The following is a 27,411-nucleotide window of genomic DNA, read 5'->3' as shown; positions in this document are numbered from 1 at the left end:
ATTCAGACATTAGTAGCACTTAAATGTATGTACTTAAATGTTATCAATATAGCAAATCTTACATTGAGTCATTAACTACCTATGGGATTCATAAACAAATAAAACTGCAGTGGTGAACACATGAAATATCAATATCCATAAAACACAGTAGGACTAAAAATTGAGTCATGTGTTAAGTAGAAAATGCATAAAAACACTGCAAGTATATAATTATATATATTGTGAGAAAGCTCACATGTTGATACTTCCCACTCTTGTCACTAAAAACATACAGGAAATCTGAAAAGTCATTCAAATGAAAAAAAAATAGGTGCACAATGGCATTATGTGATAAAAAATGTGTGAAAGTTTCATGAATTATATTCAGCTGTTTATGAGGAGGTAAGGATCAGACATAAGGACAGATGAAAAAAAAAAAAACAGACAAACAAACACACCGATGGACAGCATGATCACTATATACTTCCTGCTTGAAAACAGGGGGTATATCTACTCAACTCTATTTTCAATTGGAGTCTGGATGATATAAATACTTTTTACTCTAACAAACCTGAATTCATTGTCACTGCCAGCTTCAGGTATCGCCAAACATTCATCCATGTGACCATGAAAAAGACGTATTACATCACCACCAAATACATAGCCGAGATATTTATTTCTGATACCACCAGAACACATGGGTACGACTGTCCATAGAGTCTGCTGGAAGGAGGCTATCACCATACTACCTCCTCCAATGTGCTGAAGTACAATTTATGTTAAGCATATTCATTAAGGTTATACTGTTAGAAAGTTCTGAAAGCTTTAAACGAAAGGAATACATTCAAGCATAAACAAAAATTTCACCTACAGGTAATAACAGTCATAATGCCTTAATAATGGAAAGTTCTGAAAGGTTAAAACGAAAGGTAATAACAGTCATAATGCCTCAAGAGTAACAGTTTTCTTTTCCATCCCAAACTCTCTGAAGCAAGCCATTAAAGACACTACTTCAGCTATGAAAAAAAAATATAAAACTTTGCATATTGAAAATAACCTAGTATACATTACAGACATACCATAGTTTACAGGTGTCACAGGTAAGATACATGTGGATATGTTGATATATCCTCTTTCATCTAAAATTTGTATGCTAATTTTAGACACTTACAAGATATCTCTCTGAAGAAACACTGACAAGAATGAGGTCATCACCAACTCTGACCTTTTCACCTTCTGATCTCTGCTTGGATGCTGGATGTATGGTCCACCAACATGCCTCTCCTTGAATATATTCAAGATTTTTTAGATACATTAATTACAATCATATAAAACTTGTCCAATCTTTGCAATAAATCTTAATTTTTTTGTCTTTTTTTAAATATTGATTGCTAATAATTAATTTTCATTACATGTATTATAGACCCTTGGGTATTAGTAGAAGCATACTCAATGATCATTCTTTAAAGAGAAGACTAAGTTATTATGCAAGTCATGAATATCTAAACTAATCTGTTATAATGTTCATTAAAATTAAATTAAAAAAATTGAAGAACCTTAGTGAGCGCCCTCACATACCCCACACGTCCCCATGTTGGATACTAAAGTAAATTAGTTTGTAAGAGAAATACATGTAGAAGGACCCCAATAAAAAGAGGAATAAGAATGTTTTTTAGGATTTAGACCTTAATCTTCTAATTAAATTCTATTACTCAGAATGGTAGTTTCAAACTCCAGACTGTGATTTCTTTGAGTTTTAGTTAATCCAAAGTAAATATCATCGCAGTGGAAAAAAACGTACACTTAACCTGTAACTTCTCATGGTGAACTTATATACCAAAAATCATGTCATAATCTGCAAGAGTTTAGAAAAAAATGTCTGAAAAACGGTTATTTCTGTGAATTTAGCTAAGTTCAAGGCCCTTAATTTCGGTAAAAACCATCAGAACAAAACAGACTACAAACTTGTCCAGAAACTTATCATGGTTAATTTCTATACTAAAAATCAGGTCAATATCTGCAAACATTTAGAAAAAATGTCCAGAAAACTGTTATTTCTGTGAATTTTGCTAAGTTCAAGGCCCATAATTTCGGTAAAAATCATCGGAGCATAACGAAGTTGAACTTGACCTGTAATCTATCATTGTGAACTCATATACCAAAAATCATGTCAATATCTGCAAGCATTTAGAAAAAAAGTAAGGAAAATGTTTTCCGGAAAACTGTTATTTCTGAGAATTTTGCTTAGTTCAAGGCCTGTAATTTCGGTAAAAATCATCAGAGCGGAACGAAACGTACAGATGACCTGTAACTTATCATGGAGAACTTATATACCAAAAATCATGTCAATATCTACAAGTATTTAGAAAAAAGTCCATAAAACTGAAGAAGAACTGACAGACTTGCATTAAAGGTTATTTATTTCTGGTTACATGTGTATGATTTTTCATAAGAACTGAACTTTCCCTTTAATATACACTTCTATTTTTTTCTAGTCCAAGTCCTACCTTGGAAGTATATTTTACACATGCACGTGCAAGATACCACTAATTTTTCTTTTTTTTTCTTTTTTTATTTCTTTTGGTGGGAGGGGAGGGGTGTAATACTAAGTTAATAAACAAACCTTGAGCTGTTTCATTAAGTCCAACATCAAAGGCCAGCTTATCATTGGATGAACTTGTGGACAAACATGACAAATACTACAAAAAATAACACATTCAATTAACAAGGTATTAAACTTGAATAAAACACTTATTGTAGTCTAAAAACCATAACAATCAACTGCACTTAATTTTTATTTATCAGGACCGAAAATATTTCATAATTCTTACCGAGTTTTAGTTGGTAAAGACATGAAATCATGAGTGACCATGGTTACAGCAATATCTTAACCTGACTTCATCGAGGCATTGAGGACAAAAGTAAAATGGTCTTTACTGGCCAAAGATCAGTCTATGCACTAATACCTGTACTTATTGCCCAAAAGGTCATTTCTAGTTAAAAAAATTCACACTAAAACTGTCATCCAAGTTTCCTGTAATTCCATAGTGCAGACTAGTTCAATCGCATTTGTTCCAATAAGAATAGAAATTTCATTAACCAAAATATCCAATACAATGATTCAAATACATTTTGTAGACTAAAAGAGGAGATATTGATTGGGAAGAACTTCTTAGAAGAGTTCTCTTTTCATATCTCACCATATTGCTGTGAAGATGCCTCAGTAATACTGCATGACCATAAAGTAACGTTCTGTGACCTGATTGGGCTGCCTGCAAAAGATAAATTAAAATGAACATGAAGTTGTTGAGCTATGTATACTTCCACTTGTACAAGAAGTTAATTTGAAAAGCAACCAAAATCTTCACAACTAATGGTATGCTCATCTTTATTAAGTCACATATCAATTCTATTGAGGATAATTTCGATGAAATTCTAACAAACAGGCAGAACAACCAACAGACAAGGTAATTTGAAAATACCACCAACTCATGTAGAGAGTAATTTTTTTCCTATCAGGCATATTACAATCATATTATATCATTCCAAATAAATAATGCTTTGTATAGAAGCTGAACTGTCAAAAATTTTTAGCTGTGTTTCCCTTTATTTCTACTTGGAATAAAACTAGACAGATTAAATACAAAAAACATAGTATTAATAGGAATAAAGGCACTGCCTAATCCCATGGCTTCTCATCAACAACTTAAGGACATACGAACCTACAAAGAAAGTACAGATCACATTCAATTCTAAGGGGAATAACATATCTAAATGGCCTTACATTTCATTGTTTATCACATGGCAAGTGAAAGCTAAAAGCTGAGGAACAAAAACTCACAAGACAAGAAAGATCAATACATATTTATGATCACACTGAATGCTTAATTGACATGGTTCAAGGACAACATAACAAGAACTATGTCTTGTGAATTATTTACATATCAGTCATCATGACAGACCCATTCTTCACCTGGCATTGTTTAAAGTGAATCAGGAATCTCTGGAGATTTATTCCAGACATATAAGATAACAACAAGAGATCATCACTCAGAAAGTTATAGTGCTTCATAAATATGGCACTTCAAATATCATGTCAATATTTTGAACAAGTTGGCAACTTATTAGCATAGGAAATCTATACACTCCTGTTCTATTTATCAACTTGCTCATAACTATAAAACAGATTGGCTATATTTTAGCAAAATGTTTTCTCTTTGTAAAGAGCAGTATCACAAAATATATATGTATGGAAATACCTACATACACATGGTGACATAATCTAGGCATGATGAAGAACCCTGATAATGTTGCAGCTATGATAAATTGGCTAAAATATTCCTACATGTCATGTGTAGAGATTAATATAAAAACACAGAAAAGATAATTGCACTAATTAAACTGGGAAATAGTTTTAACCATTCCAGTTTCAAGATCTAAACACAACCAAATAACCTGGCTCATAGTATAAAAATATCAAAGAAAATAAAAACTACAATTTTGATATTAATTTTACTTTACAAGTGCTTTCAACCAAAATTTCCTTTATCTGTAAAAAGAATCTTTTTACATTTATTTCATGAAGTACAACATAATGCTGACATAAGTTCTCTACATGAACTGCTTTAAAAGGACAGAAATTATAGAAATTTCAGGAAATATTATTTCAAATTTTTGTAAACTAGGGCACATCTAATTTTGTGGAGGTATGCTGGGATATTTTAATCAAGTTAAATAACCTTATAAATATGTAATCTCAGCTCTTTCCCTTTGAACCATCTACACTTATAGGACTATTTTTGAAATATCTATTTAGATGATAACTGCTAAGGCATTGGTTTGGCTAGCGTTAGTGGTTAAAAGTCATACATTAAATAATTTCATTCACAAGTGATAAACAAATTCAGAGCAGAGCTTTTCAGAGAGCCTGAAATTGTACCCAAAGGTTTCTGAGATTTCTATTTCTTCTGATAACAGCAAATGTTTATGGAAGTTAATCCCTGGCAAATCAATCTAAGACAAAACAATACCTCATCTTCAATAGGCATTTCAAAGATATCATAGTTCATATAACCTTGTAACTTCAAGAATGGAACACCATGGAGGATGTAAGCAAAAACTTTGACAATGTCACAAGCAGTTTTCCATTCTTGAACCACAATGACATCTGGTGAAATAATGACACTATTCTTTCTTACTGTAGATAGATTGCCTGTTAAATGAAGCATCGACCAGGAAAAATAGCTACTTACATGTGTCCCTATCAAAACTCTGTGATCTATTCAGCTCATGAGAGAAATTCAATGTCTGACCCATTCTGCTGTGCTCCACCAACACAATAGATGGAAAATATTCATTGAAAAAACCTAGATCACCAATAAGGACTGGTGTAAGAACCCATTTATCATGCGATTGTGCTGGTGTTATTAGACCAATAAATGAAAAAAAAAGAAAAAACTCATAGGTATAACTCTATAAAACATTCACAAGTTTAGTACAAGAATTGACTGGTCTTCAACAAGCTATTAAAAACAGATTTCTCTGTCAGACCAGTACATTATAAACAACTGACGATATCTACCAGGAAAATCCCAGGAAAAAACTTTGAACATCCAATCCATGGTTAGACAATAGATCTTATCTATTTACACCATTAAAATTGACTGGATCAACTTGAGATCAGATAACTACATAAAATGATTTGTATTTCAGACTAAGGAAGATATAATTGTTGGTTTCAACCACAAAATCTGACTCAAACTTAATGCACAGCAACCATTGATTTTATTCTACTTTGCAATTTAACATTGAAATGGAAACCCATAAAACCAAGTCAAATTTAAGAAACTATGCAAATAGATATCCAGGAATTAAAGTACACTGAAAATCTACAGTAAAACAATGAATTCATATTAACAAAACCACAAAATACCAATTTCATCAACTGAGTCAGACAATTGACATATGTCTAATGCCAATTTATAGACCTTGGTGAAATAATGGATTCTGCAAAACATTATAGCTATAATAGACTAGACAATGACAAATGGTATGTCTAATATCTTGGTGTTTCTAGAAAAGCAGAGGATGCTTACCCTACCAGTGCACCTGGTCCATGCTCCCAGTTTTTAGTGGAGTCCGAGTTGCTCATTTACTTTTGTTACTTTGTATGTATGATTTTAGTTACTCTATGTTCTTTGTTGTGTATGTCTGTTTTCAACGTCTGGTCTTTGTCCCTGGATTACATTCTTTTGATTACTGCTATAACCTTGGTTCCCTTGATTACTCTTTGATTACCACTATAGCCTTGGTTCCCTTGATTACTCTTTGATTACCACTATAACCTTGGTTCCCTTGATTACTCTTTGATTACCACTATAACCTTGGTTCCCTTGATTACTCTTTGATTACCACTATAACCCTTGATTAATCTTAAATATGTCTCCCCTTATATATAAATAGTTGTTCACACCAAGAAAAAATGATTAACTTGTATTAGCTCTAATGGGAACAACATCAAATGGTGATGGTGATACATATACTATTGATCTGTTCGCGCTCCTAGAACTTCTTCATTATAAACATGATTAATAAATGTCACAGGCTAAGTGAAACGTATTGTACTGTGAGTTGTCCCTTGGTGAAAAGCTAAGGTGATATAATTACAAGCAAAACAATGAAATTTTGTGATAAAATCAATATTACAGTCTGAAATCTTAGGAAAATACTAAGTTATATATCTTCCAAAACAAAGCTAGCCCAAATTCATAATAAGTACTTGTGGACTAGACTCCAATTTTCGCCAACAAATTCTGGTCATTTGTCCTAAAAAAACAAGTATGTATACAAATTTTCCAAGTGAAAAAATACCTTCACAGTGTTCCACAATTCCACCTTTTTGTCTCCTTAGACAAGTATAGTTTTGGTGTTGGAAATTTTGTAAGTACAAAACTTGAATATCTGAAATGATTGGTTAAGCTCAGAAAGCAGACTTTAATTGTGGGAAAGTTCCTGTGGAAACAAAAAATGTTAAAAATTCCCAGAACACTGATCCAGACACCATAAAAAAAGAACTCACAGATGAAATTTAGTATCAATGTAGACCCAAGCCTTGTACAGCGAGAGTTTAAAAGAGTTAATTTTGTGAAAAATACTGACAAAGTTTAAAAAAGCGAGAATTGTGTATTAGATCACTGGGTAAAACAACTTTATCAACCAAGTAGCTTACTGAGTATTTATGAAGAAACCAGAAGCCGTCACACAACTAAAAATACCCAGTACCTCTAAGGCCTAAAAACTGGCACTTGCCATGCATACTTCTCAGAATATATGGATCAATTATTTATAGAAAGTCATTACTTACAAAATGTAATAAATAACTTAACCATATCTCCTCATAGTGTTAAAAAATTATGATCAAATGAAAATAAAAAATGACATTATTTTATATGAAAAAAATATTCATGACAGAGGAATTTATTGGAGAGTTTGCAGTGCTGTCAAGGATACATCAGGTCTGGCTTATAATTCAATTTATGAATTTAGTTTCTGTAGAGAATTAGATTATCACCAAGATGTTGATGTTTTGTGGGTGTTTGTAGAGCCTAAGTAAAGAAACCAAGCTATAATATTAGATTTGCTTACAGAAAAGGAATAAACTTGTTATTGTCAAAGCAAAACATGAGTAAATATTTGGGTAAAATATGTGTAACAGCTGAAAAAGGGCAAATACTTAACCAGTTTGCAGAAGCTCAAGTCATAACTTTTGATATAGGTTACATAGGCTTACATGTGTATTCAAATATGCATAGTGCTACACATAAGCTGTCTTTCCAGATAGTATGGATCCCAAAGCTGACTTCTCCTTAAATTCCTTAAGTATGGATCCCAAATAGGATTTTCCCTTAAATTTCTTAAGTATAGATCCCAAAGCTGACATCTGAAATTCCTTACGTATGGATCCCAAACCAGACTTCTCCATAAATTTCTAAGGTGCACTGGTAGGGTAAGAGTCCTCTGCTTTTCTAGAAACAACTGCTGAGTTGCTCATAAAAAGTCAAGTCCAGGGTAGACGAAAGAGGAAAGGAAAACTATGATACATATACAATATAGGTACATTGTCGAAAATTATTGAAGATATGTGATGAGGCGGCAGAACGGGTGGGAAATGCGAGGCTTCGCCGATCGTTAAACCCGAAGAAAAAAATTAATACACATGGCGCATGACTCAGTAAACATTGAAATTCAATCTGCACCATATAATCCGTCAAAGCTGTTTGAAGAAAATAAGCAATGTATCAAAATTATTTAATTCCAAGAGACAGATAAGTAAAATGAACAATAAATACAAATATTTTGAATGTTGTAAAGTCAATTTTAAGAACATTAAAGTTTTGAATTTCCCGAGGAAGGTGCAAGCTGACTTGTTCCTGTTTGGTATATTGGAAGTCGTCTGCAAATTGACAATGATTCAAATCTGAACGAGATTTGGGATTTGCCATATATATGACGGTGAAAAAATACAAACAAAATCATTATTTGGTTTACATAAAATCTTTTATTTCATTCAGGTAAAAACAAAACAAAACAGCAAAACCGGATATGCAATCGCAATTAGTTTATATCATATCTATGGTGGCGGCCATGATTAATTTACGCATACCAGAAAAAAGTAGTTCCGCCGATCATGTGTAAAGTTTGGTCAATAGTTTTCCTTTACCATTGATTTCTAACTGTAGATCAAGATATGAGGTCGACTTCACAGTGCCTGTAGTATCCTTTAACTCAAGTTCTTTGGGGGTAGGTGTGATGTATCAAATACCCAATATTAGGATTGTTTAAAGATAATACGTCATCTATATAGCAGAAAATGAGATTAAAGGATCTAGCAAAACAATAATCTTTCTTTCAGATCAGATCAGCTGTAAAGTTAGCCTCATTAGAGTGAAGAAATAGGTCAGCAAGTAGAGGAGCACAATTTGTTCCCATTGGAATGCTGACTGTTTGATGAAAAATGTGTCCACCACACTGGACAAATATGTTGTCGATTAAAAATTCCAGCATTTTGTAAATATCTTCTTCTGTATATTTGGAAGATGATTTGGAATTATTTCTTACAAAGTAAGAGGAATCTCTACCAAGAACTATATATTTGTATCTAGATGTACCATCTTTTTTGTAAAAACAACGACGTATAATGTTTTTAAGTCGGAATTTTAACTGAGTATGGGGAATAGAAGTATACAGTGTTGAAAAATCATAGGTTTTAATGCTATTATATTTTGATAATAATCTTGAACTGATTGTCTCCAACAGATCTTTTCTAAAGAATAATGGACTGACTAACATTCAAACTGTAGCAAGAAAAAAACAAAATCTACAAATGACTACGACAATGACACAGACATCACTAACAATGACAGCACCAAATCATTATCCTACCACATTTTTTTATGATTCACTTTAGATGAAAAAAATCTTATTTGGAAACATTTTGTTTGTCACTTAATCTGTAATGCTTGGATTAGCTTTTTATTTCTGTAAATGCCACAATCACTGAATACAATGAAATGGTTGTTCCCTTACTGCAATGTGTAACTGTATCTTAATTCCAGTGTCATTTATTATTAATTACTTTTTTACACTCAGTGGAAAAATATTAGTAAAATAAAACATGTAAAATTGATTAAATATCTATGCAAGGAAATGTAATACCATGACTCAACCCTAAGTGTAGAAAAGTGCAGCTATTACACCAAACAATTATATTCAGTTATTTCAGATTTCTGCAACATGACCCCTATGCAGATGTAACAACCAGCATGCCTGGCCATGAATTAGCCAAATGTAAATTGCACCATTTTGAGTGTACATGCAGTGCCTCAAAAACAGCACAAGATAAACTCTGACATGTTGCCATGGAAATATTCCAAAACTAATTAAAGCTAAATATAATAAAAAGCAATATGACATAACCACAATGATTTTTTATTAATCCATATGTACTTTCCTAATTTCTGTGATCTTCCATTCCTTTAATAAGCATTTCCCATCTTCCATGTAATAACCATTTCCCATTATAATGCATTGTAAATATACTGAGCAACTGAAGTACAGCATTGTTCTATTCAAACAAAATAATATCTTTGAAGAATATTTACAAGGATTAAAGCAGAATTCCCAATACTCATCTGACTTCAAGTCAAGACATAATTATTTAACTTGACTTTATGTAATTTTTTTTTTTTTTAATCCTATCATAATGAGTAGACTTTTCTCTCGTTTATAACTCAGTATTTTCTATTCTTTGATGTAACTGATTTTTTTCTTAAGAGGAAATCCTTACCACGCTTTGCAATTACATAACTTTCTAATACAGTATGTTTTTGTATTTGTAAAGTGATAAAGTAGGTGTGTCAGTACAGTGAAATTTTTCTAAACGAAACCCTGTTTGGACTTCAACATTGGTTCAGTTAAGACTGGTGGTTGATTTACTATGGTTCAAAATGCATTTAAATGATAAGAAAGAACTTTTGAAAAGGTTTAGACTAGACAGGTTTGACTGTACAACTTTGTGTATATCTTTTAAATGGGCAACATAAAGCATAACATCAAATTTGACCCCCAAATTTTAAGGTCAAGCTGAAACCTTGACTGATACGATTATGACCTTTCACCTTCGAAATCAATTAGACAACAGATTATCGAAATTCTATTGGAAGGTATTATGAGACAATGGAGGGTCAGATGGTAGTGTTTTATTTTCCCCTTCTCAATAAAAACACGACAGACAAAAAAAATTAAATAGCTGTAAGAATATAATGGAGATGAGGATTATAGCTTTACACCCTGGCCACAAAGGAAAAGAAAATAGAACTATACAAACAATCAAACTCAGAGCTTAATCTAAACATACATGACAAGGAAAAGTTTTAGTAAATTCTTTTTAAATAATGAAAACATTGATATTTTTGGTGTGTGTAATCTATTACAAAAACTTCTCCCTGTCAAAGACAAATGGGATAAGTGAGCACTAACAAGGAAAAGGAATTGCCCATTTCTACCTCTAGATTAGGCCCTTTGAATTAAGGAACAGATTTAATATGGTACTTTAAGTCCCATCAACAGCCTACATTAAACACTTAAAAGTTTGGTCATCAGATTATACTGTACTTCTATTTTGCTCAGTATATAAGGAAGCTGCTTAACATTGGTTTCAGTAGAGAAAATTGCATGACATCTTTCCCAAGGGATGGGTTTGTTTATATCATTTCAATTCATGACAAAACTTCTATGTTTCAAAACATTGATATTTTAGATATTTAGACAATTTTTTTAGCATTTTGAATAGGAAAGCAACTTCCTGTTTTAAAGGCTTTATATGATCATTCAATGCACAATGGAAAGTTTTGAAATATGTGCTCTATATAAAACCTGAGTGTAGAAAATTTACTCACTGATAATTTAGTTTCTGGTTGTTCTCCCTAATACATAAATATGATATTATCAGTGCAAACATCATAACATCTAAAGACTGTGTGTTAAAAGACAGTTTGATAGATACAATGAAAACAATAATAACAACAAGAAGCCTCCTCTTGCACATTAAAAAAAACTTGGTCCTATGACCTTGATTTCTGACCTTCACCTATATATCAATAATGTTTTAGATTTTAGTAATAAACTAATGATGTATAAAATTTGTTCAAAATACCTGTAGGGATGGTGATTCATGAGTGTTAACTAGAGTATTATGGAATGAGGGGTTGCTGGAAAGATTTTTGCACAGACAGACTTTATTGGCTAGGGGATAATAAAAGAATTTATTTTGGAACAAACTAAAAATCTATTGTAGAATACAGGCTTCAGTAATAATGAAATGGGACAAGTTTTGCTGATATTATGAATACCAATATAAGGTCCATTTCAGAAAGTCTATAACAGCTCTACCTCACCATTGATGAATTAGTTCATATCTTGAAGAACAAGTTTGTATGTTTCACAGAAATTCATCTAAATTTAAGTATAATAACATTCTTTAGTATTGTCTGACCATTGGCTAACAAATTCTCATTAAAAATGCTGGAGTTAGCAAAAAAGTCAATTCAAGCAATTCAAAAGCATCTAAGTCATCGACCAAAACTTCAAAACAAAAAGCACAAAGTCTCTCAAACAGCTATACTTACTGTGGAATCCTGGGATGCTGATGTGACCATTTCCTGCAGAGCTCTGACCGAAAGAGCTTGTTCCAGAACAAATGAACATACTGACAAATCTGGTGGAATATCCTAAAAAAAAAGTCATGACATTTAATATGGAAGACTAAATCAAGATACAAACCCTATTAAGTTCTATATCACCAATAAATTTTCGGGTCTAATAAAATTGAATTATTTTTTAAGTACAATGAAACCTGTCTAAACTGAACCCTCTAGGACAATATTGTTTGGTTGGTTTACGCAGGTGTTTGTTAAATACAAAAAATATTGAACATGTTACGAGGAAATTTAAGATGATATCTGGTTTTGATTGCTTTTGGTTTAAATAGGGTTTGATAAGATGGATTTCATTGAACCAATGTTTAATTTTCCTTTACAAATATATACTGCTTCATATAGTTCCTTTTAAAGGTACCACCAGTAACCTGAATAATACACGAAGCATTTTTTATATTGACCATAGCATCAAACCTCGACTTATATCAGCCCTTGGGCTTGGTATAGAAATCTTAAAATGAAACATGGTTAATATACTAACTATTGTACCAAAACTTGACTTGAATCAGCCTTTGGGCTTGGTACACAAATCTTAAATTGAAACATGGTTAATATATTGACCATAGCATCAAACCTCGACTTATATCAGCCCTTGGGCTTGGTATAAAAATCTTAAATTGAAACATGGTTAATATATTGACCACAGTAACAAACCTTGACTTATATCAGCCCTTGGGCTTGGTACACAAATCTTAAATTGAAACATGGTTAATATATTGACCATAGCATCAAACCTCGACTTATATCAGCCCTTGGGCTTGGTATAAAAATCTTAAATTGAAACATGGTTAAAATATTGACCACAGTAACAAACCTTGACTTATATCAGCCCTCAGGCTTGGTATAAAAATCTTAAATTGAAACAAGGTTAATATATTGACCACAGTAACAAACTTTGACTTATATCATCCCTTGGGCTTGGTATAGAAATCTTAAATTGAAACATGGTTAATGTACTGACTATAGTACCAAAACTTGACTTGTATCAGCCTCTGGGCTTGGTATAGAAATCTTAAATTGAAACATGGTTAATATATTGACCACAGTAACAAACCTTGACTTATATCAGCCCTCAGGCTTGGTATAAAAATCTTAAATTGAAATATGGTTAATATATTGACCACAGTAACAAACCTTGACTTATATCAGCCCTCAGGCTTGGTATAAAAATCTTAAATTGAAACAAGGTTAATATATTGACCATAGTATCAAACCTTGACTTATATCTGCCCTTGGGCTTGGTATAGAAATCTTAGATTGAAACATGATTAATATACATTGTATTGACCATAGTATCAAACCTCAGCTTTTGGGCTTGATATAGAACATAGGTCAATATGGAAAATGGAATTTCTATATGCCATACTTAAATGTTTATTTTGTATACTTTATCAGCTATAAAAAGTGATGAGGTAACTATTATTTAAGTATTAATATTCTTGGTTAAAAATACTACTTTAAATGTTAAGTGTCAGTCTCTGTAAGAATAAGGCTGAGGGTGAAACATGGTATGAAAAATCCCACCATTTTGGAAAATGCACCAAAGATTTTCTTAATCATTTTGGTAAAATGATTTATAAAATGCATTGAAATGGCCTGAAAATAACATTTCATTGGCAGAAAACTTTGCAAAAAAATCTCATTTCTTAACATTCTTTTGAAAAATTTCTGAACAAATTCAATGATACATCCTTGAGTGGAATAGTATTGTCAGATCGCTGGGGTTTTGACATGCATGTTTCAGATTTTTATCTGAATTCTTACAGTTAAGTCTCAGTTGTGTTATGCTTACTGGTAAACCATTGTATTTAGTAGGGGCAGTATTTAGAGAAGGTCCAATGTTTATAAGCCTTCTTGGAAGGAAAGGGATTTTTGACATAGGAACAGCTACAAAATGTAGGTCTGGTATAAACAATTACATAAATCTTCCTTCACCAATATCTTTGGAGAAAATTTAAACCAAAGTAACACAGCACTGAATTTAAGCTTTAGCAGTAATTCTTTTTCTTATACATGTATATTTGAATAGCATGGATGTGATAGAACACATTTTCTAAAGCTTCTGCTAACAATCAGTTTGGCTGCATTGGTTTACAGGTACCAAATTGTTATGCAATGAAACTATTTTTTTTTACTTTAATTCTAAAGCCAGGAGCTAAGAAGAATTTCCAGAAATAGGCAAGGATAATAGGAGTTTGTTGTGTTATTTATAGCAAGTCTGGTTAGATGCAGATCTTCATGAAGGACTGGTGATAATTAACTATATGTGTGATGTGTTAATGACCCTTTCATTCAGATCACAAAGACTAGCTTAGTGTATAGAGAACAATATTAGACTCACAGCAATAGAGCCAAGTGTTCCTTCTAGCTACGTTGTATTCAAGGTCAAAATCCTGTCAAACTCTATAGCAAAAAATTGCTACAAAACGATGAATCTCTATCAAAATTTTGATGTATAAGGCAGGCCCTCATTAATTAGTCAGCTCAGTGGAGAACTCAAGGAAACAATTAATTAGTTGAATAATCTATCATATCATATCCCCTAGGGGTCCCCATGACAGCACATGACTGGAGAAAAAATAATACTGGCTCATCTCCAATGGCAATATAACATATCTAAAACATATGCTGGTATTCTCAAAACACTTGTGTTCCAATCAGCCTAATAAATTGTCTTATCTCCATATATATCTGCCAAGAATCAAATCAAAATGTATTCTAATTCTACAGGAATCAATACAAAGTTGCAAATGTGCCATCCAAAATTGAATGATTTTCATAACTTTTCAAAACTAATACTTCAGATTAAATCAGAATTCCAGGAACACATAAACTGCTACAATTTAGCTATGGATTATTTTCATACCTGTGCAAATTATATCATGTGTTGTCATTTTAAAGTATGGCTAATTAGATCTACATAATTTTCAGAAAAACTGTCTTAAATAAATACTTTTAGTAATTAACTGGGAATAAACCTGTTGGAGGGGTCATTTGGATTTTAAAATTCACAGGTATTAAAAAAACAATGCATACAAACGAAAATTTTGGTAACAGGAAACACTCATCATTAAGAACATCTTCCATCAGAAAGGGCATACAGATAGACAGACATAGATCATTCAGACTATCTTTAAAAAAGAGCAGACAGACAGAGGAGGTATAAAAAATAGGCCAATGCAAATTATTACAGCCATTAGAAACAGAGACAGGCAAATGTAGACTGATGGGTCATTTTAACAACTGATGTGGAGACAAAGACTGGGAGATTTATCTGACATTTTGTGATCAGACAGACAGACAAACAGTGGGTTTATCTATTACACCAGACAGTCAAGAAACAGACACAGTAAATGACTTTTCCTAGATTTAACAGTACAAGTACTTAACTTTAAGATACTGCCTTCAATTTTCATGTCTTGTGGGAAATGAATTTTCATCATATCACCACATACATGTATATGTTTATGACAGCTTCTATGGAATAAAGCAGAAACCTAATTATCTTCTTGTATGTATCTGACACTTATGCTCAATGATTGACAGGACTGGAACAAGATTGCTCCAGGGTAATTTTACCATGACACATTTAGAACAATGCAAAGATCAAGATCTAAAATAGAATGCAGAATAGGATAGATGATTAAAATGCAATTCCGAATAGATTTTCCACCTGAGAACTTTTAACAGAAGAAGCCTTGGTGCTGTTACAATGCACTAAGTAAGTACAAGTCTAAGTGGATGCACAGTTTGGGTAGTGAATCAAACATCAAGTCCTCCTTCTGAATGTATAACACCGTTATTGACTATACAAAATGAAAATTGTCCCTTTCTCCTAAATATGTGTAATGTGGGCTTGAAGGAGAAGCAGAACTTCTCAGGAATGTTTTGAATGTGAAATAAATTCACAATCTAAGTTCACTGAAGTGTTTTCCTCTGTTTCTTCCTTCTACATTTACCATACATTTTGTTCATGTACACATAAACAACAAGTAACTGCAATGCCGTAGATAATACAACATGGCTTCTGTCTATAGTGTATATGTATTCCACAGTTAGTTTATTCCTTTTACATTAAACATACATGTATATGGCACGTAACTGCAATATTGTAGACAACACAATATGGTTTATTTATATACCAGTCTTCTTCACTTATATTCAATGTAAATAGAATAATAACCTCCTAGTCTTTGTAACTATAACATATAAATATTGTTTTGATGAATTAATACAGAGCTTAATTGGCATCCTGGCATTTTTGTACTTAGTCCTATCAAGTTAAGGTACTGCCACTAATATATCTATCCACAGTTTTTGTTGCAGCTCCTTGAGAATGATATTTTTCAGTTATTTTGGAAAATCTATTTTTTTTATGTACTTAGAAAAATACAGTCATTTAGATTTATTTGAACATTTTTTACAATATAGAAAAATTATGAATGTCATATACTTACTGTTTATATAATATGTGGACAATGCAGACCAATATCTACATGTATATCTACATTTCATGTCCAAACCCTTCGGCCAAGTTTTGTATAATATGATTTAGGTTAATGAACATTCAGTGGAGTTTATTAAACTTAAGGAATAATATTGCAATGTTTGGTTGGAACTAACAACTGAAAGACTTCATGGCTCTGACTACATCACATACACATGTACATACAATTTTAATAACAACCTAAATACTAACCCGGCTTGAAACATTCTCTAAGCAGCACATACGGCTGCCAAAACCTTCAGCAGCAAGACATACTCGCTCTGTTGTACTGCTGTCTCTTGAAGATGTCACACAACTCAAACAGACAATGTCATTCTGAAAAATAGAGAACATGTAATTTTTGTTATCATCCTAGTATTGTCATTGTTTTACATACATCCAATTTTTAAAGTTCAAGTTTTTGTAAGAATCAGGCCAGAAACATAGAATGTTAGAAAACTGAGGATTTTGACAGTTATCTGTACTTGAAACATTCATTTCCATTGCATTTCAATGATACATGTATATCTCAATTTACCAAAGTTATATGGAAAATCAGGTTTTTTTCCTTCATCCTTAAGGTGCAAGTAGTCAAATTAAACTTTTATAAAGTATAAAATATAGATTTGACAGTACAAGTACTTAACTTTAATAAATTGCCTTCAATTTTCATGTGTTGTGGGAAATGAATTTTCATCATATCACCACATACATGTACATGTTTATGACAGCTTCTATGGAATAAAGCAGAAACCTAATTATCTTCTTGAATGTATCCGACACTTATGCTCAATGAATGACAGGACTGGAATAGGATTACTCTAGGGTAATTTTACCATGACAAAATTTAGTAGAACAATGCAAAGATCAAGAATGTACCTTGATATTTTGAGATGAGTTAGTGAGAACCTACAGCCAACTGCATCCCCCAATCCAAAACTAAGATTTTATTTACTCATACACAATTAACTTGCCCATACAAAATCTGAAGAAACCCTGTGGATTCCAATAAAGTTCTGGCTTATTTATGTAAATTCAATGCATTTTGAAAAAGTGGATGTTGTACTGCTGCATTAATTGAACAATATTGTCAGTCCCTTAAAAATAAGGTAACAAATGATATTATGCCAAGGCATGTTACATATAACTCGGTCTAAAATTCAATATTAACAAACAAAAAACTGTAATGTTCCAAAAGGGAGAGAAATGGCCCAAAATGTGAAAATAAAAATGAAGGTCTGTGCTAGAAAACACAACATTTTAGGTCAATCTACATATATATAGTCAGAAAGAAAACAATCATCATATCCCACTACTGTTGATGTAACAAAATAATTTTTGAAAACATCATTTTAGGAAAATATTAACTATGAAGTCCTTAAAATTTATGTGGAAATATAAGGCATGCGCTGTGTTTGATTAATGTAAATCAGATGTCTTCCACATAAAATTGCTATTTCTTGAAAAAAAATATGGTTTAGTGTATGTCCCACCTCTGAAATCTGTGTCTGTTGTTCTGCTGGTCGATATCAAAGCACAGAAAAAAAGGTAGAGTTGTGAATACCGGTATGAGCCACATAAATTAATAAGGTATGACTGTATTGAAAGATCATAATTGTATTGTCATTAAAACAGCTTTATACTTTACAAATAGTTCATGATGCTGTGGGTGATATAGCAATATATGGACTAGTTGGTCACCCAAAAAAATTATAACCATTAAACTTAACTGAGGTCCACTGTATTTTATTGGGTGACCAACCAGTCTATATATTGCAGTTTGACTTAAAGTAACATGAACTATTTGCTACATTATACTTTTTATAAAGTTTTCTCTGGATCATTCTTGTGGATGAAAAAAGAAAATTTACACAATTTCTTTCATTATGATGTCACCTTCTTAATTGGAAAGCGAGGCTGTCCATATAATTTCCTACCACTCCATACATTATATGGACTGACCGTTATATCTATAAAAGCAAACAAATACAAATCTTAAAAGTATAATTTTAGGATTTGTATTGCTTCTGCTTTAAGTTTTATAATTAAATCTAAAAAAAATGTAAATTTGAAAATAACTACAGATCATTGGGGTAAATATAAAGTACTCAATGAAGACATATACATGTATTCTTCAATACAAATGAAGTTGTCATTGAATACATGTGATATTACCAACAGTCCAAGGAAAATTATTACATTATTGATAAGACTGTATGGAATTCAAAACCCAATAACATGGTTGATATAAAACAAATTAGCTGGAAATGAAACTATTGTTATAACATCTAGGTGTTGCCAAGGTCATACTTGTACATGTAAATGTCTACAATCAAATGAAGCATACATCATGTTTAAGCTTAGAACAGCAGACTGTTCTGGAGTTAATTCCTATCATATGTGAATAGTATTAAGTTTACATGTACACACATGTATAATCATTAAACCAGCTGACATACAACATATAAACAGAAATAAGTGATTGAAAAAAGGAAAGAATTCCATCTGAAAGTTCAATCCACATTTTATAAGACACATTGGCTGGAAATGCACCTATTGTTCAATATATGAGTTATTTAACTTTTAGTAAAAAAATATTTGAAATTTATGCTATGTATTTTTCTATCCTTAATTCATTTCTTTTAATATATTAATACTATCTGGAATAAGATGAGTTTATTTTTATGCAACAATATCTACGTTCACACATGAGAGTTCTGACTGAAGCTGTTTCAATCCTTGAAAGGTCATTCAGAAGGAAGTAAATAAATTGTCAATGTAGGCCTTACCCATTCAGGTTCATACAGACTTACTTTTTGCTGTTGTTTAAACTTCTAAGAATACTTAAAACTAGGGGTTTCAAGTGAGATGTGTACTCCAAATACAATGTGATGCTCTAAATGAACAAATGTACAGTATATTGTAGTATAAAGTCCCTGGTACAATGTAAAAAATAAAAGAAAAATCACTTCATACATGTGATAATTGTAAAGAAAAAGACCAATCATTCTAATTCCCAGAACCTCAACTTAACTTTAGAACATAAATGTTCATTCAACTTCCAAGATCATTTAGAGGAAGTAAATATATTGTCAATGTAGGCCTTACCCATTCAGGTTCATACAGACTTACTTAATGCAGTTGTTTTAATTTCTAAGAATACTTAAAAATAGGGGTTTCAAGTGAGATGTGTACTCCAAATACAATGTGATGCTCTAAATGAACAAATGTGTACTATTACAAATGATAAATTCCCAATGTAAAAAAAAAAGAAAAATCACTTCATATATGTGATAATTGTAAAGAAAAAGACTAATTATTCTAATTCCCAGAACATCAACTTAGCTTTAAAACATAAATGTTCATTCAAGTTCCAATGTCTTTCTTTGACAGGAGACAAGTGCTACAGTATGATCTTAAAGAAAAATCATGATCACAAAAAATCAATACATGTATTAAATGTTTCAAAAACAAAAAAAAATCAAATAATTACCTCCATAAAGTCATGCATGGTCAATTACTTCATAAACAATAAATTAATAATTGAAATTCACAGAATCACAAGAAACCAGTCCTCCTCATTGTAAATCTTTGCACCGAAATGAACAGAATCCATAGGGATAATGTGTCCATATGTTGTGACATTTGATAGAACAGATTATAAAACACTCAGAATTATGTAAACAGGCTTTTAGATAAAGTCAACTCCAATATATGAGAGATTATAATAATAACCATTAATATACTTTTTTTTGCCATGTGGTAATGATTAAACAGGATAATCCTCATCATGATTATGATCAAAGCAAAGTCTCACCACATGGTCAAATGAAAATATTTTATGTTTTTTTTTTTTTTTTACTACATGTTCTAGTATAGGTGTAAATTGTTAGAAACATATGGATTTCATCCAGGAAACATTCCATGTGTTGCCTTAATAACACTTTTGATTATCCACCTATAGATTTAAAGAATGAAAAAAAGAACACCAGTTGATAGCAAAATTTTGGTTTAACTAAACAGAGTAATTTAACAAATGTACATGTATCTTGGTAAAACGATCCTAAGTCAAACATTGTGTGTCCTTATTTCTTTTATGTTAATAAAGGCAAAAAAAACAATGTGTCTGTTTCATGCTACCCTATTATGCCTACCCTAAACATTTAATAGGCATTTTTCTGATGCAGTTGGTATTGAGTTCTCTTTGACATCACATGATACCCATGTTGCTTAACCATAGCAACACAATGAATTGAGCTTACAACCTTGCATTTCATTGGACAAAAGTGATAGCAACTGTGAAATTCAAGGCTAGATTAGAAGCACTGATGTCCAGAATATTTTCAAACATGTTTATACATTGAATTATAATTAAGAAATAAATCACGGAAACTCCATTTTATCATAGTTTTACCATGGGTTGACCATTTATGTCACACCATTACACCCTGAGCGATAGCGAGGGGTAAAATATCAGCATAAATGGTCAGCCCGTGGTAAAACAATGGTAAAATGGAGTTTCTGGGACTTAATTTTGATTCTAATAGGACAATAACAGTACTTTTTTACATTTAGTGACATATTACAGTCATCTTAGATGTGCCGTATTTGTCCATATTTGGCTGTACACTTTATGCTAGCTATGTCAGTTGAAATGGTCGCTAGTGAAACTTTGTATTTTTTGTAATGAAAGAAAGGGAGAATCAGGTAGAACGATGTTAGATATGGCAATAGTCGTTTACATTATAAGGATACAGAGTTCACACATGGACAGGTACAATGTTTCATTCATTGACGATTGTTATTGTTTGTTTTCTTACATGAAGGTGCATGTGACGAGTGCTACCGAGTATGCGTGTAAGTGATTTTTACGGAATATAATACAACTTTTCTAAAACATTAAGTTTAATATCTTTATTAAATATGAATGTGATGTTCATTCATGCTACTGAAATGAATGAAAACAGCTGATACACATCGGAATATTACATGTGTTTGTTATCATGATTAAAGTCGGCAGTAATTTACAAACACACAAGCCATACCCAAGTCGGGTCCTACTCACACGGCAATCGAAATTGACCACAGTTGTGGTCTCGAAGCCTGTTAAGGATATCATATTAGAATCTTTAATATATACTGTATTGAATAATTGGAAATAGCTTACTTGTTGACCTAATTAAATAATTGAATTACTTAACATACCATAGTGTTCATACATTTTACAAAATAAATTTGGAATGAACAAAGCAAGAAAATGCATTGGCTATCTTTTTCAAATCTAGTACTTGCTGTCTTGCTAGGAGCAGGAAACAAGACTATTATTTTTTATGGCCTTTTGTTAAATTTGGACACTGTCAATGACAATTTGTTGTTTGTCTATTCAATTTTATGTTCCTCTCATACAGTTTTTCTTCATACATCTTTTTGTTCTGCAACAAACAGTTTTCTAGACATTTTTTCAAAGCTTTGCACATTGTATATCATAAGTTGATTTTTTACATGAAGATAAAAACCCATCTTTCATAATGTTGATCATTCCAAATTGTAACTTCTTTCACAGCAATTATATGTACATCCAAGTCATACAATAATTTCATTTTTTTTTATTAAATTTAAAGTTCTCGTAAATAAATAAAGTTTATCAACACAGTAAATTTAATATATATGTACATGTATATCAACTACATGTAACAATTAAACCAAAGCAGGGTAAGTGTACATGCACTACTAACTAGAAGGAGAATAAAATACAGATCTATTCAGCACCACATCAATAATGAACAATATATTTCTTGAGTTATTTGACGTTTCAAAAATATACACTCCTGTAATGAATCACGTGCATTATACAAAGTATTATGTATCATCTTTCTAGTGGTGTGTATCGATTTACTTACTGTAAATGTACTAATTTTTGCTATTTCTGCGGTGGACAGAAAACTGCGAAAAATAGTACACACGAAATTGGTTTTCAGCACTATATAACGCAAATCATTTTTTTGAAACCGCGAAAATTGATACCCGTGAATATGTTCACTTGACAAAATCTATAAAAATTAATACATTTACAGTGTTGGTGGAATACCAGCAACATTTTACAATTTTGGATGACATTAGTAAGTTTATTTAAGAAATAACTGTTGTATTTTTTCAGTCTATGAGGAAATAACCTCAATCAAGTGGTACATACTAAATAACCTGCGTAGCAGTTATTTTCAAGAGTGCAACATAGGCATTGAGGTTTTTTCAAACAGACCAAAAAAATATAACATTCATTCCTTAGAATTTAATTTTAGTATCAAAATTTAAGGAGTAAATCAGCAAAAAAGGTTGATGACATCAGAGTCACATGACAAAATTTGGTTTATGAGATGATGGACAATTTTTTTTCCAATCAGAAAGTGTGTTACATCTGAAATTAAAGATCAAGTATATGTAGAGTTTGTAAAAGTGTATATTCACATCATATGCTAAGATAAAAAAAAGACTGATAAAAAAGTAATGTTGGAACATTTTAAAGATTCAATCTGGAGTACTCCATACAGATAGAATTTATCCTTTTATCTCGCTTTACCTATAATTTACCCGTTTTTTGCATATCCCTCTGCACCATTTTTAATTGCCCAGTATTAATAGTACATAAAATCCATGACTATTCTATAAAGGGATGTGAAGAAATAGATTCCAGTAACTTATAATATATGCATGTACATGTACATATGTCTGAATGTGCCTCACAATATCTCACCCCATAGGATCAATAAAACACTTCTTCTCCTAATGTGATGTTAAAAGACAGTTCATGTCATAGTACATGTATTTTTTGTACTTTAAAGGGTTAATTAGACTTCTCTAAGAGAGCATTACCGATCATGTACTAATGCAAATAATCTGGAAAAAACAAACCAATTTAGCCTTCTGGTAATTACATTTAATGGGACATCTAATGTCTGGATTCAGTTTGTGGCAGACATGCCTTTTATTGTTTTCCTATACATTTTACATTTCAGATTGAGATTAAGACTAGATGATTTTATTACCTTTTAAATCTGTTGGTTTTGTATAACTTTTTTATATTAATTTCTTTTGGGTCACTTGGAATGCTCTAATCCCTCAGTTAAGCTATAGTGCTTGTCAATTTGTACACATGTATATTGTAAACTGTTTACAGTTTAACAACTTAGTATAGCGCTAGGATTCTAACAAATAGGTTTCTGGAATAGGGTTATGTTGCTACAAATTGAAGTCATCACTACAAAAGTTTTATGGTCATCATCATGAACTTGTGGATTGTTAAGGTGTATCCATTTGTGCCCTGAAAACTGATTTGTTCAACGTGTCATAGTTTTCCTTTCCTCTTTCGTCTTCCCCGGACTTGACTTTTTATGAGCAACTCGACGGGTGTTTCTAGAAAAGCTGAGGACGCTTACCCTACCAGTGCACCTGGTCCCTGCTCACAGTTTTTAGTGGAGTCCAAGTTGCTCATATGCTTTTGTTACTTTGTATGTGTGATTTTAGTTACTTTATGTTCTTTGTTGTGTACGTATCTTTTCTTTGTCTGGTCTTTGTCCCTGGATTACAATCTTTTCATTACCGCTATAACCTTGGTTCCCTAGATTACTCTTTGCATAAATACATATCCCATATTAATACATAGTGCATGTATTATTTCTCTAATCTACTGATTCTAGAAGAGACTTATGTTGAAGACTGAAACCAACAGCAATATTATAAGAATCTTGATGGAACCATCTACTTCTAATTAGAATTAGTCCAGACTCATAAACCAATCACCCTTATAATATGATAAGAGTTTGCAACATACATGTACATGTAATTATCTAGATCATCAGCTAATGAGTTGCTCAGTGCAGCAAAGTTCTAAAGATTTTTTTTCATGGCAAATGGTAAACATAAAACATCTTACAGATTCTGACAAGTCTCAGATATGATATGATTCATGTGCAAAGGAATTTGTAAAAGGGTGAAATTCTAAAAGTATGAATGTTGCACTATAGATTACATGTAAATGTTGGCCATGAGAATATGTTATGACAGACATTTATTTGACTAAAATCTCTGGTATTAACAAAAACACATTAAAGGAATTTTATATTTTACTCAGACACTCAGTTGGAAATGGAGTTAGCAATTATGCACTACTATTACTAAAACACATGTACATGTACATACAAAATGTACGATGTAGTTACATGTACATTCTGATTTATTGTTCTCAACTGCCAAGCAATTTATTCATTAGTCATATCCAATTAAACATATTTCAATATTTATTCTTCTATATCACTCGCGAAAGCGAAAATAATCCACATTTACTTTTTGACGACTCGTTACGGTTCATCTACAAATGATTACTCGTAACCACGATCGATCAGCGACCTGTATTCACTATTTAATATCATCGTTCGTAAATTCGAAGACAAAGGTAATGAGATAATACATAACTCTACACCTAACTTACCGTTCTTAAAAAAGAAATATCATCCTGCTCCGAACCCCCTTCTGGCGAATCCGCCATATTGCACGTACACTCAGAAGCACCGGCTCCCTAATTCCTTGTTTTGATTTATTTATGCCTTTGAAAATTGAAAATGCATTCCTCCACTTAATCCTTTAACTGTCAGATAAAGATGACATCGAAAAATTCTTAGATCCGAGGGGGTCACTGGGAACAGCAGTGTTTCCTAACGAGCACTTCGATGTGTATCTTTCTGAAGTGATCTAAAAATAGCGTAATAGATTTGCCTCAGCAGCAGAGCTACACACAGGTAATAAGATACCTATGGAGCGTAAATATTAGCGATTGCATTGTTTGTATAATAAGTTACACGTGTTAAATTGATCGCATACATTACAAATTATTTCGATTATTGCAAATAATTATTGAATGAACTACAGTCTCCTTTCATTGATATACCGAATACCAACAGATACCCGGTGCTTTCTTGGACGTCCGCGTCAGGATGGCTGATATATTGTTTTTTAAAAGCTTTTTTATGAACAAAATTTAATTGGCGAATGAAGTAAAGGTACAGGGTGGAACACCCTATATATGTGAAGATTTGTAAATTACATGCAAAATTTAAAAAAAAAGGGCAAAAAAAAAAGAAAAAAACATGGACCCCTTGTTTGGATCCGCCCCTGATTTTTCTTCACTTGTCTCTTAATATCTCGTTTTATTATGTTTGTAAGAGTCTAAACGATATTAACTTTAATCAGTAGCGGATCCAGGAGGAGGGCGCAGGGGGTTGGCACTCCTTTTTTATTGATTTTTTTCATTTCCCTGTGTAAGATTGACAAATAATGGCATATAATTTCCTAGCACCCTCTTTTTCTGATGTACCCCGGCTGGCACCCCAACTTTTCATTGTGTCTGGATTCGCCCCTGTTAATTATATTGCCCTAAACATCATTTACGATATAAATTGACCGGATAAAGAGGGTGCTAACTGTAAAACATGAGAAAAAAATATAACAAAAATGACGCAATCGTTATCCCAATGAAGCTCCCCTAATCCTTACATGGACCGTCGATAAGCAATCTTAAACGTTTTCTCTAAATTCTCTGTATTTCAAACACTTTTAGAATTTTTATCTGAACAAGTGCGATATTGAAAGACCTATTACTGCAACTAGTACTTCCACATAGTTTGTGATATTGTGGCAGGTTATGTTTTTTATTAATTTGATGAGAATAACACCGAAAACTGTCAAAGTCATTACGAACAGAAATGAAGTGCTGGTACCATTCTTTTGCTTCTCCTTTCTCCTTTCCATATCTTTCCCCTTTCGCCGTCTCTGTCACCTTCTTCCCCTTATTTTTATAAACTCTCGCTAAAATGCTCTTGAATTATTCATAATATAGGGTATTATATTAATAGTTGATGCATATAGAAAACTCTAGGAGGTATGTATGCATCATCATGTTTATTGTTCTTCAGACTTTTAGGGACGGACCCAGACGTTTTGAAAAGGAGGGGTGCCAGCCAGGATATCAGAAAATGGAGATGCTAGGACATTATTTGACATTTTATTTTTTTTTTTTTTTGGGGGGGGGATAACAAATTTTCCAATACACATGAATGATGACAACCCACTGCACCCTGCCCTGGATCAGCCACTGATTTATATACGGGAAATACATTTCTTCGTTGTCACATTCAGATACAAATTTAGTTCCCGATATATAGATTGTTCTTTTCCTGTTCATAGAAACTTTTTTTAATATATAAAAATGTAATCACATTTGAATATAGTGTATGAACAATTTATACCAGTTTGTGTGACACGAAAGAAACCACGACTAGATTACAAAGTCAAAAGTCTGGGAGTATTACAGGAGCAAAAAAGCAACAATATTTCAAACATGTAGAACTCGAAAATCTCGGTAGCTACGTCCGGACCTTTCCGGATATTCAGTCTCTGCACCACTGATTAGGTTGGTAATGAAACAAATCACAGTTTTCAGCTTACTGTTATCCCGGACAAATAGAATATTTCAGAATGTAGACTAATTTTCCCGAAGAATAATAATTGCAAAAATAACAAACATACACCTAGAAGCACCCGTACTCGAACAACGAATTTAGATCGTAGACCATGCAGGTACACGTGCCGTCGCGCATCTGCATTTCTAACAACATGACT

The 27,411-nt window shown here is 32.1% G+C and overlaps 1 protein-coding gene across 16 annotated transcripts in view; it reads right to left on the bottom strand.

Annotated features, from left to right (window-relative positions):
* LOC148625347 (ryanodine receptor-like) overlaps positions 1-25,594 on the bottom strand; it is a 113,296-nt gene extending 87,702 nt beyond the window's left edge. For 12 of the 16 annotated variants that reach the window (XM_088568788.1, XM_088568789.1, XM_088568795.1 and 9 more), the window contains exons 1-8: positions 25,226-25,482; positions 16,954-17,076; positions 12,165-12,266; positions 11,436-11,462; positions 3,180-3,251; positions 2,603-2,678; positions 1,151-1,263; positions 551-741 (exon numbers count right to left, since the gene is read on the bottom strand). In XM_088568788.1, the coding sequence (XP_088424914.1) occupies positions 551-741; positions 1,151-1,263; positions 2,603-2,678; positions 3,180-3,251; positions 11,436-11,462; positions 12,165-12,266; positions 16,954-17,076; positions 25,226-25,282 (761 nt within the window). In that variant the 5' untranslated portion in view covers positions 25,283-25,482. Of the gene's footprint in view, positions 1-550; positions 742-1,150; positions 1,264-2,602; positions 2,679-3,179; positions 3,252-11,435; positions 11,463-12,164; positions 12,267-16,953; positions 17,077-25,225 lie in introns of all 16 variants that reach the window. The other 4 variants (XM_088568802.1, XM_088568794.1, XM_088568796.1 and 1 more) reach the window with 1 other exon arrangement.
* Between the last annotated feature and the right edge of the window lie 1,817 nt (positions 25,595-27,411).

The sequence above is a fragment of the Perna viridis genome, chromosome 2 (assembly GCF_037379345.1).
Source record: "Perna viridis isolate PV_CMFRI_1.1 ecotype Kerala chromosome 2, ASM3737934v1, whole genome shotgun sequence".
NCBI classification, from domain to species: Eukaryota; Metazoa; Mollusca; class Bivalvia; order Mytilida; family Mytilidae; genus Perna; species Perna viridis.
The sequence above is the reverse complement of the archived record's forward strand: the minus strand, read 5'-3'. Positions and strand labels throughout refer to the sequence as shown.